Source organism: Prionailurus viverrinus, chromosome B3 (genome assembly GCF_022837055.1).
Source record: "Prionailurus viverrinus isolate Anna chromosome B3, UM_Priviv_1.0, whole genome shotgun sequence".
NCBI lineage: Eukaryota > Metazoa > Chordata > Mammalia > Carnivora > Felidae > Prionailurus > Prionailurus viverrinus.
The window spans coordinates 127,372,031-127,385,280 of record NC_062566.1 but is presented as its reverse complement, the minus strand read 5'-3'; the positions used below and the strand labels follow the sequence as shown (position 1 = coordinate 127,385,280).

Here is a 13,250-nt window from a genome sequence, read left to right as displayed (position 1 = left end):
TTTTTTTTTTTAATTTTTTTTTTTTTTTTTCAACGTTTATTTATTTTTGGGACAGAGAGAGACAGAGCATGAACGGGGGAGGGGCAGAGAGAGAGGGAGACACAGAATCGGAAACAGGCTCCAGGCTCCGAGCCATCAGCCCAGAGCCTGACGCGGGGCTCGAACTCACGGACCGTGAGATCGTGAGATCGTGACCTGGCTGAAGTCGGACGCTTAACCGACTGCGCCACCCAGGCGCCCCAAAAACCACAGTTTTTAAAAAGGCTATTTTCACAAGGCAGAGCATAGAGACAGGAGTTTTTATTGAGAAATTAAAAAAAAGAAAGCTTTTACCATAGAAAGCATGTAAAATGTTATTAGCTTTAAATAAATTGGTGGCAAAAATATGTCATCAGTATTTCAGAGATGCAGCTTTTTTCTCTTTTATTTTTTTATTTTTTTAAATATGTTTATTTATTTTTGAGAGAGAGGGAGAGACAGAGCGTGAGCAGGGGAGGGGCAGAGAGAGAAGGAGACACAGAATCTGAAGCCGGCTCCAGGCTCTGAGCTGTCAGCCCAGAGCCCGAAGCGGGGCTTGAACTCACGAACCGTAAGATCCTGACCTGAGCCAAAGTCGGACGCTCAGCCGACTGAGCCACCCAGGCGCCCCAGCTTTTTCTCTTTTAAAAACAAAATTATTTTTAGCCACTAAATTTTCAGTCTTCACTGTCACCATTTTGATTGACTTTATGTAGAACATGTAGTCATTTAATGTACAGAAAGAAGAAAATTCTCCCACAGATGATGCAGCTTATTATTTACAGGCCAGATTCCATTGTAGTGAACCTTACAGTATTGTCTCTGTACATGTGTTCCTGTTGGTGACTCGGGAGTAACTTTTGTTAAAGAGATATGTCTCTGTGGTGGCATTAGTATTTAATTAATATTGAAAGAAAAAATGCAAATCACAAATGAAAGAAACCTCTATAAGGAAAACTTTCCCCAAGTTATTGTAAGAGGACATGCATTTTATTGTCCACCCTTTGATGCAGAATTGATAATGACTGGCCATCTTCATTTGCTGAAGTGAAATTCTTCAGGTAGTTCTTGTGAATTCTGATGTTTGCCTTTAAGAGGTAAGGCCCCACTCCTCGTGAGACCCTTCCTAACAAGGGCAGATGTTTGTGAAATGTGGTGACATATGAGGACAGATACCAGGATATCAGTTATCTACCTTGACACACTATGGAGGTTAGGATAGAATTTTCTTACAGAGGGGTTGTGTAGATGTATACTCATTCCTTTTTTTTTTTTTTTTTTTTCCTCAAAGCTCTGTTGTCTTGGTATAACAAGGCACATTATAGGCTTAAGGCCTGGGTGGTGAGAATGGGGCTAAGGAGCTCAAGATTTACATTTAGGATGGAGAAGTTAAAAGCTGAGGTGATCTGAACTCAAAGTTGGACATCATGGGGACTTGAAAACTCCAGACAGACCAGACCAAAAGCCCAGGAAAACATAGTCCTAGGACTCTTCAGTTACATGAGTTGATAACCCTTCTCCTTCTTTTAACCCTGCTTATAATAGAAAGCTGTGGTTTTATTTTTCAAGACCTTTACGATACTTAGAATAATGAAAAAAGGTGAAATAATACACTTGATCATGCATTGTCAAGTTATCTAAGATTATTCTTATTTGCCCATATCAGGATTGGAACCAGAATACACCTTCTCTGAAATGTGTGTGTGTACAGGGGAGAGTGGCCCTAGGAAACACCATTAAAGGGTGGTTTCCTTTCTCTTTTGCTCTCTCCCACGCAGATGGTACTGAACCCTCCCACATGCACTATGCATTAGATGAGAATTATTTCCGAGGATATGAGTGGTGGTTAATGAAGGAAGCTAAGAAGCGGAACCCTAATATTATACTCATGGGTAAGAAGTGAAGTTTGTAATGCTTTTGCAGTCTGTCTAACTTTCAAATTCTGAATTATTCATATGGAGTTACTCTTAATACTGAAGTACTAACAATGTTAATACTACCCTTATCCTACCAGCCGCAAAGCCTGTGCCAGGCTTGATCCTTTCTTTGCCTTTATATTTTATGTCTGCTCTTTATATGCAATACCTCTGGAGTAAGGCATTACTCTTCCCATTTTACAGAAGCAGTAGGGGCTTAGAGAGGTTATGCCACTGACTTAGGTCAGATAGTTAGTAAGTGCCAAATTCAGATATAGAACCTAATTCCATTCTTGTGATGCTAAACTAATTTCCTCAACAAAATTTCTCATCAAAATTTGTAAAAGGGGGGTACTATTTAGAAAATTGTCAGTAGGCGTTATAGTACATCCCAGCTCTTTGCGAAATTATGCATTACATGTGGTAGTAGGTGCCATTTCTAGAAGATGTACACATAAAGTGTATGTTTTGAACCTCCACAGTGTGGCGGGCACTGTTCTAGGCATTGGGGATACCCAACAATCCAGCCGCTACCTTCTGCCCTTTCGGAGCTTAAGCTCTAGAGGCAGCATCGCTGGATGATTTCTCAACTGGTACTACTACATTCACTTTACAGGTTTCGTGTAGCAGTGCACAGACCCGTAAAATATTGCAGGATACACAGTGATGACATCCTTGCATAGTTTGAAATGAATTTGATTTTTTGAAACAGGCTTACCCATTCAGCCTTGTGAGTGAGATCAATGAAGATTCATTTTATAGGCTTGATTTCAAGTCATTTTCAACAATCAAAGGACAAGCACGTGTTTTTCTAAATTAAAAAAAAATGAGGAGTCAGTGTGTTCTTTCTAAATGGTCTTTTGTAAGAGATTCCAGAAATGTTGTGAGCAGTAAAAAAAAAAAAAAAAAAGCATCATTGACTTCAGCACGTACTCCCCCATTGGGCTGCTTTCATGGTCAGTTCTCATTTAAATGTAGAAAATCTGGCATGCTGAACCATGTTCTAACAAAGACTTACACATGGTGGGCCCATAGAATGTATTTGGCATTTCATTGTTTAAAAATGTTCCAGTATTTTAATGTCACATTTTTTATGGGATACACACTTAGGCATTCATTCCTCCTGAGTTTAGAAAAATAAGCATTTTGTTCTTTTAGTTTTGAATTTTTTCTGTGGTGAACTCGATTGTTTTTATATGTATATATGTAAACAATTGAGGAACTTAACGGTTGAGCTTATTTTGATATGTTAGTAACAAAATTAAGATGTAGAATTGTAATTAGTGCTCGTCTACTGTTCTCATTTTCTTCCTTAAAAATAATAATTAGGGTGTTGGAAGAATGTGGGCTATTTGATTTATATCATACCACAAAGGGGTATTTTCCTGTTGAGACATTGACATTTATATTGATAATGATGACAAACTAGTTTTGTTGAGTTTGATTATCTGACTAGTTAGTATTTTAAGGAGACTTAAGTTTTAAGAAGATGTACTAGTGAAAGAGGAATTGGTATTATATTTAATGTGTAGGAATATTTAGGCATAAGCCTTTCAGAAGAACTCTTTGATTTGACTTCAGAGGGAAGAAATTGTATATTAAATATCCCTATAGCAGGCAGTGGGCATGTTGAGTTAAATTGTATGTTACATTTCTTTCCATGGGTAAGTATCTTCAAGAGAGTATGTTCTTATTTTTTTTCTTGAAAGAGCATTTGGAATTATGGAACCAGACTCTAGGGCTCAGGAAGGAGTTCCTGAGTTCATAAACTGGAAGGGATTTTGAGAATACACGCAAGATATATAATCTTTCCTCTAATAAGATCTCTATTGGCAAGATATATAATCTTTCCTCTAATAAGATCTCTATTGTTTACCCTGTGTTCTTTTTGGTTTCTTTTGCCTTGTTTTGGATGGTTGCCAGCACTGTAATACCCACCCCACCTTTACCTTTTCCTTCCTACAGGGTTGCCATGGTCATTCCCTGGATGGCTGGGGAAAGGTTTCAACTGGCCTTATGTAAATCTTCAGCTGACTGCCTACTACGTCATGACCTGGATTGTGGGCGCCAAGCATTATCATGATTTGGACATTGATTATATTGGGGTTGGTAATGTATTTAAACCTTGATTAACTTTTGGACTTTATTTGTAATTTCTTAGAGCAATTTGATTCTGTGGCATTTTGTTACTAACCATTTTGTGGTCATGAGACCCAATTTGTTCCTTTGGCATCTGATAACAAATTAAGTATGTGACCTTTTATTCCTCCTCTTTTCCCATCCAAATTCTAGCCCCTTTTGAAAACTGTACTGAGTGTATACCTTCTCTGAACTTTTTCTTTCTTTAATTTTGATTTTGTTACTACTCCAGCTCCAGTTCTCCTTGAAAGCTTTCCCTCCTTTCTCTAGTTGTTCAAGAATACCACATTTACTATCTGGTTAATGATTAATCTCATTTTGCTCTCTGAATCTCCTGCTGTTCTAAACCAGACGGTGGCAAACTTTTTCTTAGTGGGTCAGAGACTAAATATTTTAGGTTTAGTGGGTCAAAGGCAGTGTTAAGGATATTATGTAGGTAATTATATAGCCCTTTAAAATTGTAAAAACCATTTTTGACTTTTGGGTTGTAAAAAATACAAATGGTGGGCTGGATTTGGCAGGCTGGCTGAAATCTGCCTACCCTGTCTTAAACTGTTATTTAACACCTTATAATGATTTAAAAAAATGTAAAATATGATGTATTTCCAGCTGGTCTGTTGGCAGGCTGGAGGCACTGTACCTCTCAGAGCCCCACACGTACATGTAGTGGTCTCCATATATGTTTGCATATTAATATGCCATATGTCAAAATTGATTTTAAAAGTGTTCAGCGGTCAGCAAGCAATTATTGAGCTCCTACTGTGTTGTAGACACTGTCACTTTGTATTCTAGGGATACCAAGATTAATAAGCCCTTAAGGAGTTTAGGGAGAGAGAGAGAAACTGGGTAGAGAAATTGTGATATCACAAAGGACATGGGGATAAGCCCAGGGTTGGAGGGAGCCAGAAGCAACGATATACTTTGTTTTTTGTTATCTTTCTTCAAACTATAATTGGAAATTAGTTTGTATTTGAGAACATTCTTAAATGTCAGGGTATTTTTTAATTTGTAGTGAAACTAATTGTAGATTTGGATCTAAGTAGCGCTTTATTATGGTAAAGTCACACTTGGAAAATGTTTCTGATAAAGAATGGGTAATTCACATCTCTTTTAGACTTATGTGCTATAGTGAGGAGATTCTTTGATAAAAAATACTTTCCTGTATCACTAGAGTAAAATGAGTTATAGTGCCTAGACTCTAGGCCATCTCTGTTATTAATAGTTTTCTCAGATGCAAAACGAAGGTCTTGGATGTTCTCTTTCAATTCTAAAACCTTATCATGATTCTAAACCAGCGAGAGTTGTGCATCTTCCTTTTATCTATCCTCATTAATAATTTGCCTTTGTGATGTAGCACATCACTGTGATCTTATGTGTGCTAAAAAAATTACTTCTACGATGTACTTACTACAATACTCGGCTTTAGGTGTGCTGGTGGGATCTTGTAAGAATTATTACAACACTCCCCACGTCTGTTAGGTCTCCAGTACCTAATATAGTCCCTGGCACACATTACATTGTCAGGATTTGTTGAATGATTGAATGGAAATTCCAGTTTTAGCAATCACTGGAATAAGTGACTTTTTGAAAAATATCCACCAAATATTCAAGGTTTTAAAAAATATTTTAATTGTAAAAAGTTATGTTGTCTTATAACATGTCTATAAATTCAAGAACAGGACATTCCATAAAGTACGAAAAATTGCTTTTTAAGAATTTTTTAAAACTTTTTTTAATGTTTATTTTTGAGAGAGAGAGAGAGAGAGCGCACGCACACGCACGCGCAAAGGGAAGGGGCAGAGAGAGAGGGAGACACAGAATCCGAAGCAGGCTCCAGGCTCTGAGCTGTCAGCACAGAGCCCGATGTGGGGCTTGAACTCATGGACTGCGAGATCATGACCTGAGCTGAAGTCAGAGGCTTAACCGACTGAGCCACTCAGGCATCCCAGAAAAATTGCTTTTTAGATTATGTTAAAGATGATGAGAGCAGTGGTGTCTTAGTGATCATGTCTACTTTCTGATACTTCACTTTCAATTCAGACTTTTTGACTTTCTGTTTTGCAGATTTGGAATGAGAGGTCATTTGACATCAATTATATCAAGGTCTGTACAACTTTAAATCTTTTTATCTTTAAGTTTTTGGTAAATAATTCCCTTACGGTACCATGGAAATTAGAAGTAGGAACGCTGTATTTTTTACAGCACAGATGCTTGTTTTGCTAGTTCTGGCATAAAATTTGAGCAAAAATGTAGTCATGTTTAAATTCCTGATTAAAGTGTCTGTAATTCCCTGTGAACCCCAAGTTTCATTGTCTAAAGAGTTGTGTTGAATTTTCCCATTTTAAAATTTATTATTTGTAGAATTATGATGATTATTATAAAAACAGCAGCATCATTTTAGACTTTTAGGACTTAGAGAAATGTAGCTTCTTTTTGTTTCAACTGAGCAAAGGAGGCAAAGATGAAAAAGAACAAAGACCTTAGTTTGGGGTCTTGTAATTGCATCTCAGGGAGCACAGATTCTGGAGTAGCCAGAAAAGCGTCTCGCTCACTTTTCTGGGGAAAGCAAGGAGTTTTTCTGAGAAAGAAGGAAGGGGTAGTTACATGATGTAGACAAAGAGGAGAAAAGAGAAAACTGCTAATTTGGTGCTGACCGGTTGAGCCACTTCTGATGACTATGTCATTGATTACTTTGTTGGTGGTATTACAAACAAAACTGTCCCTAGAAGGTATGAGTTAATTTTACTGTCCTCATATGATCTGAACGCCAGTTGCTCTGTTGAAATATTAGGAGGAATTGCTTGTAAGACTGATGCCACTTCTGGCCCAGTTCAAGAGTTCATCAGGTGGAAAGGAAAGTGGAACTTGAAAATGGGGCCTTTTATGTCCAGAAATTTTATATAGTTCCACATCCAATATCAAAATTTCCAGTATGCAGTCTCATTATTATTTTCTGTGGATGCCTATTCTATTGGAATGTTCTATATGTTTCTATCTGTGATTAACAAATAGGTGGCAACTAACATTTGCAAAGTATGTTATTTTTTGAGTCACTTTTCCTAAATATTTACCTCCACTTAATTCTCACTCCCTTCCATACAAGGTAACTACTATGATTGCTATTTTTCAGGAAAGGAAAAGCTGAGAATAATGACCCTCTGTCACTGGGAAACTAATGGCAATTTAACTTTTAAGGTGGATATATTCTTTAGTTTACTTTTCAGTTCCATTTGTTTGTGTTTCCTCCAAGAAACACAGTTTTGTGGTTATATTTTGTTTCAGGTAAAAAATTCTTTAAGTGTCTTATGTTTTTATTTTTTTAAATGTTTTTATTTATTTTTGAAAGAGAGAGACAGAGTGAGTGGGAGAGGGGCAGAGAGAGAGGGAGACACAGAATCTGAAGCAGGCTCTAGGCTCTGAGCCGTCAGCACAGAGCCCAATGTGGGGCTTGAACTCATGAGCTACGAGATCATGACCTGAGCCGAAGTCAGATGCTTACCTGACTGAGCCACCTAGGGGCCCCTAAATGTCTTATGTTTTTGAGCAGGTAATATCCACTAAATTTCTTCATTTATTCCCCAGCAGGCATTGACTCAACTCCAGGCTTGTCAGGCCTTCCCTATGTACTTGGAAGATAAAGATAGAAAAAATACTGTTGCTGCCCAAGAGGGGCTCACATTTGGGGACTATAGAGTCCCACGTGGACAACTGAAATATCAGTCCTAAGTTCTCTCGAAGGATAATGCCCAGGCAGGGCTGTCAGAAGGTGCAGAGAGGAGATGACATTCTGCTTGGGTGGATTAGGAAACGCTATTAAAGGAGGTGACCTGGAGTTGGAATCTTCAATATGGGGTGGATAGGAACTCCCCTTGTTGCTAGGGCAGGGGCGGACACTGCAAAGAAGTGAAGATTGAGAGTAAAGGGATTTGGGGGAGGAGCAAGGATGAAAGGTGGAGTAGATGAGCTGGGGACTCTGAGCCTTGCACAGCCCAATGTGTTCACTGGGAGCAATGGTGCACTTCACTCTGTAGCCACGGGGTTTGATGGGGTGGCTTGCAGCCAAGGCCTGTAACTCAGGGTCAACTCCAGGCTGCAGGCGTTATCAGTGTAGTGGTGAGAATGTGGTGGAGGGGGCGTTGTGGGGTTATGGGAGGTGGGGCAGGGGGCTAGTATAAGATGGAGGCTCAAGGTTAGTGATAACCTGTGGCTTCTGGGAGCACAGGGCTGACGAGAGCCGCAATAGCCCCGGGTGGAAGACAAATTAGTGCGTGTGTCCTGGGTGACCCTGCGGTTGGCACAGCTTCACGGCAGGGTCTTAGCAGTGAAGGTGAGGAATTGTTTGTCTATCCAGATTTGACATTTCACAGCTTATGGTTTTTTCCTTGCGACTATACATGTGTCTCTCTAGTTGTGTCCGCTTCATATGAAGGAAGCATTAAGAACATTAGAATCTGGTTTCCTTTTTCTTTTAAACTAATGATCTGCAGCTATGGTGGTGGTTTTATTTATTTTACTATTAAGGGTCTGTTGTAGATTCCATTAAAGTCAGAGGGAAAATCCCTCTAGAACATTTTTACCTCCTTTTTTTTTTTCTTTTTACATTCCCACCAAGTAAATTATCTTAATGATAGTGCTTTTATTTTCCAAAGGAGGCACATTTCTATTGAGAAATAATATGGACACTATCATCCAGGATGCTGATTTTCGAAGATACTTCAGCTGTTGTGGTTGTAATTCAACAGCTATAAACACAGTTGTGAACTCTCTGCATTCTGTTTATCTTCCCAAAAGGTGTTAAGAAGGATGCTGAACTATCAAGGTCTCCATCGAGTGAAAATCATAGCAAGTGACAATCTCTGGGAACCCATTTCTGCTTCTATGTTGCTCGACACTGAGCTCTTGAATGTGATTGATGTTATAGGGTAAGGACGGTTTTGCTTTGAAAACTTAACAGTTTCTGATTGCTTGCTTGGGATACTGACTTTGTTTTTGCTTTTCCTTCCCACCTGATTACATTTGCAGAGGTAGCTTTCTTGTATTAACTTAAGCATGTGTAACTGATATTTCATTCCTTTTTCTTTGAAATGTACATACAGTTGACCCTTGAATAGCACAGGTATGAGCTAAGCCAATCCGCTTATGTGTGGAATTTTTATGATACTGTGAATGTATTTTCTTTTCCTTATTATTTTCTTAATAGCATTTCCTTTTCTCTAGCTTATTGTAAGAATACAGTGTACAGTAAATAGAACATACAAAATATGTGTTAATGGCCTATGTTATTGGGTCTTCTGGTCAACAGTCTATTAGTAGTTAAATTTTAGGGGAGTCAAAGATTATACTCAGATTTTCAAATACACATGTTGGAGGGCAGCATGTTGCCCAAGGTTCATCTGTACTTTGGGATCTTTCTATGACAATGAAATGTATTGGTACTTTACAAATATTGTGTTAACGTTTGGGGTAATGAAGCATGGCTTTGTTTAGATTAAGGGACAGGGTAGTTTTTAAATTTTAGAAATTACAAATGGCAGACTTCCTGTGGTTGGGAGTTCTTCCATGAATGAACATTTATGTAAATGGTACGGCATGAACCCTGACCATGGCTCTTGTCATGTTTCCTCAGCAGGGTGGCTTTGACCCTGCCTCTTAGTCCAGCTCTACCATTTAGTCCTCTGGGTCTTGGCCTTCCTGAGTTCCAGCAGTAATTTTTTCTCTGTCTTATTTATTTGCTTCTTTCCAGTCTTATTTAGAAATAACTGATGTACATTACTGTGTAAGTTTAAGGTGTATGGCCTGATGATTTGATTTACATACATGTGAGATGATTACAAAGGTTTGGTTAACATCCATCATCGCATATAGATTCAGTGAAAAGGAAGAAATTTTTTCCTTATGATGAGTGTTCTTAGGATGTACTTTGTTAACGACTATGTATCACACTCAATGTTAATTATAGTCATCATACTGTACATTACATCCCTAGTACTTATTTATAATTGGAATTTTGTACTGTTGACAACCTCCCTCCAATTCCCCCTCCTATCCCTGACGTAGGAGTATTTTAAAAAAAAATTTTTTTTGACATTTATTTATTATTGAGAGACAGAGACAGAGCGTGAGCATGGGAAGGGCAGAGAGACAGGGAGACGTAGAATCCGAAGCAGGCTCCAGGCTCTGAGCCGTCAGCACAGAGCCCGACGCGGGGCTCGAACTCACAAACTGTGAGATCGTGACCTGAGCTGAAGTCAGACACTCAACCAACTGAGCCACCCAGGCGCCCCCCTGACCTAGCAGTATTTTTTAAAGTGAATTTGAATTTTGTTTGTCATAACAACATATATAAACATTTGAAAAATAGAATACACATATGTGTGAAATTGGTTCTTTATTTGGTGTGAAGACTGCTTGACATGTGTCTTTTTGTTTTGAATGAAGAATTTTGAATGTACACAAAGTAGGCAGAATAATATAATGAATATCCGTGTTCCCATCACTCAGTCTCCATAACTGTGACCCATGCCCAGTTCTCCATCATACATACCTGTCCATTCTGTTACCTGAACTTGGGTTCACCTCTTGGTGGCTGTGGGGCCAACAGACACAACCAAGCTAAAGAATAGGGAAAGGAAGGGTTTTATTTGTAAAGTAAAGGAGAAAAAGTAAAGGAAAACACCTGGAGTGTTTCCCAGAGCAGTGTCTCCTGGAACAATAAAACTGGGGAAATTTTAGGCTAAGGGTACATACGTATTCATGAAGGGACTTGTACTATGAGGCATTCAGCATGGAATTGGGGCAGAAGTCATCTTAAGATGACAGAGTCCAGGCCTCAAAGCTCAGCATCATCACTTCTGGGTATCTGAGTGCTCAGAAAGGTTTAGATCTTGCAAAGATAGCTCAAGAATGTGCGTCAGGTCAGTCTTTGGTTTTGAACCAGCACTGGGAGATTTACCACTGATTCCTGGTTCCTGATGTGATTAGGTTATCTCCTGGTCTGATAGTGGCTGTTTGTTCTTACGTTTTTTTTGTTCCCTTAAAATTGTTATCTACTGGCATCTATTGTTCTGCAATTTCAACATATCTCAGGAAGTTCTGCTAGAAACAGGCTTTGGGCAAGTAGTGCTGGTCAGTCAGGCATAGATCACAAGATGGCTGGGGGCCCACGATGACTTTTCTTACAGTCAAGGAAGATTTTCTTGTCTTTTTTTCCTCGGGGACCCCAGCTCTTTCCACTTACAGTTCCTCTCTTCCTTTTCCCACATTATTTTGAAGCAGATTCCACACACATGTTATTTCTTCCATACATGTTTGAAGACGTATCTCTGAAGATAAGGATTCTTTTTCTTTTTACCATAAGCAATAATACCATTATTACATCTAAAAATGTCACAGTTTTTTGATATTATCAAATACTGTTTTTGTTAGTTTATAGTTCTATTTGATCGAATCTGGATCCAATTTAGATTCATACACTGGGATTGGTTGATATTTAAGTCTCTTCAAATTTTTCGGTCCTTACCCCACCTTTTTATTCCCTTTCATTTGTCAAAAAAAGCTGGATTGTATGACCTGTAAAGTTTCTCACAGTCTGGATTTAATGGTTTCATCCTTTTAGTTTGGTTTAACCTGACCATCTGTCCTGTTTCCTGTTGGAAATTGATAGAGGCATGGTAAGGTTAGATTTAGGCTTTTTCTTTTCTTTTTTTTTTTGGCAAGTAAAGTAAGATGTATTTAAACATTTCATACATTGAAATTAGAATATAATTTTTGCCTTTATTGTTAAAACTTTCATAAATAGCTGAAGCGTTGAGAGGAAAGAAAGTTGTATTGATTTTGAATATATTTGGCTAGGAAAAAATATTTAAATGAAGATATGGGTTTTACTGTATCTTCATGAATAAGTTGGATGTTTAATTCATTTTATCTTTATTGATGTGGGTTTCTAATGCTACACAAACTGCTTTGAGCAGTGCTTTAGCTCTGCTTAATTATTTTGTAATTTTATTGCACTGTGGTCATTTAATGCTGAATTTATTTTTCCAAAAACTTTCTCGGGAACATCTTTTTGTATTATTATGTTAGGATGTAGTCTCTATCCGTATGTAGGAGTTAAGTGTATATTCTCTACCTTTTCTACCTTACTGATTGCATTGTTTAGATATTCTGTATGCTGATTATTTTGTTCACTTGACCATCCAGGGTTACCAAGAGTGTTAGTTTCGTCTCGCTAGTGGGTTTCAGTTTCATGCGGTTTATGCTTATGAAAGTTGCTGCTGTGTTATTTGGCACCTAGGTATTAATAAATGTCTTCTCTTCATTCTGGTTTGTAACAGTTGACCCTAGAAAATGTCATTCTTTGTGGTGCTTGGTTGGCTTACTAGGAAAAACACGTGACTCTTGATCTCAAGGTCATGAGTTTGAGCTCCACGTTGGGTTTAGAGATTTTAAAAAAAGAAAAGGAAAGACCATGCCATTCTTTGCTTCATTATGCTTCTTGGATTGAATTTTGCTTTGCCTATGACTAAGAGACCTCTGTGTTCTTTTCATTTATATTTGCCTGATCTGTCTTTGCCCGTAATTTCATCCTTTACCTTTCGAGGTCATCTCATGTTAGGTGTGTTGCTTGCACTATAGCATAGATTCAGATTTTGGTTTTTTTGCTGCCCTAAAAAATCTTCAGAGTTTAATGAATAGGTTAAACTCATTTATATAACTGAAGGTTTTGTTTTCTATCCTGCTACATTGTCTTTTGTTATTTAATTATTTAAACTATATATATAATAATATAAAATCTTGCTCTGTGATTTGTTTTCTTTGCACTTCTAAAAAATATTTATTTATTTATTTTGAGAGAGGGGAGTAAGGGTAGGGGAAGAGAGAGAGGGAGAGCGAATCCCAAGCAGGCTGTGTGTTGTCAGCATGGAGCCCAATGTGGGGCTCGATCTCACACACTGTTGGATCGTGTCCTGAGCCAAAATCAAGAGTCGAACGCTTAGCTGACTGAGCCACCCAGGCACCCCTTGTTTGCCCTTTTTTGAAGGAGGTTTCTTTTTTGTTATTTAGCAAGGTTTGGCTTTTGGTTCTATTGATTGCATTTGTACTGACACCTTTATACCAGTGGGTCTGGGGATAATTTTGCCTCCCAGAGTACATGTGGTAATGTCTGGAAATATTTTT

General features: G+C 38.2%; 1 protein-coding gene across 4 annotated transcripts in view; it reads left to right on the top strand.

Annotated features, from left to right (window-relative positions):
* Window positions 1-13,250, top strand: part of GALC (galactosylceramidase) — a 60,968-nt gene that overhangs the window by 9,842 nt on the left and 37,876 nt on the right. For all 4 annotated transcript variants that reach the window (XM_047862427.1, XM_047862429.1, XM_047862431.1 and 1 more), the window contains exons 4-7: window positions 1,797-1,910; window positions 3,900-4,039; window positions 6,138-6,176; window positions 8,865-8,995. In XM_047862427.1, coding sequence (XP_047718383.1) covers window positions 1,797-1,910; window positions 3,900-4,039; window positions 6,138-6,176; window positions 8,865-8,995 — 424 coding nt within the window. The remainder of the gene's footprint in view (window positions 1-1,796; window positions 1,911-3,899; window positions 4,040-6,137; window positions 6,177-8,864; window positions 8,996-13,250) is intronic.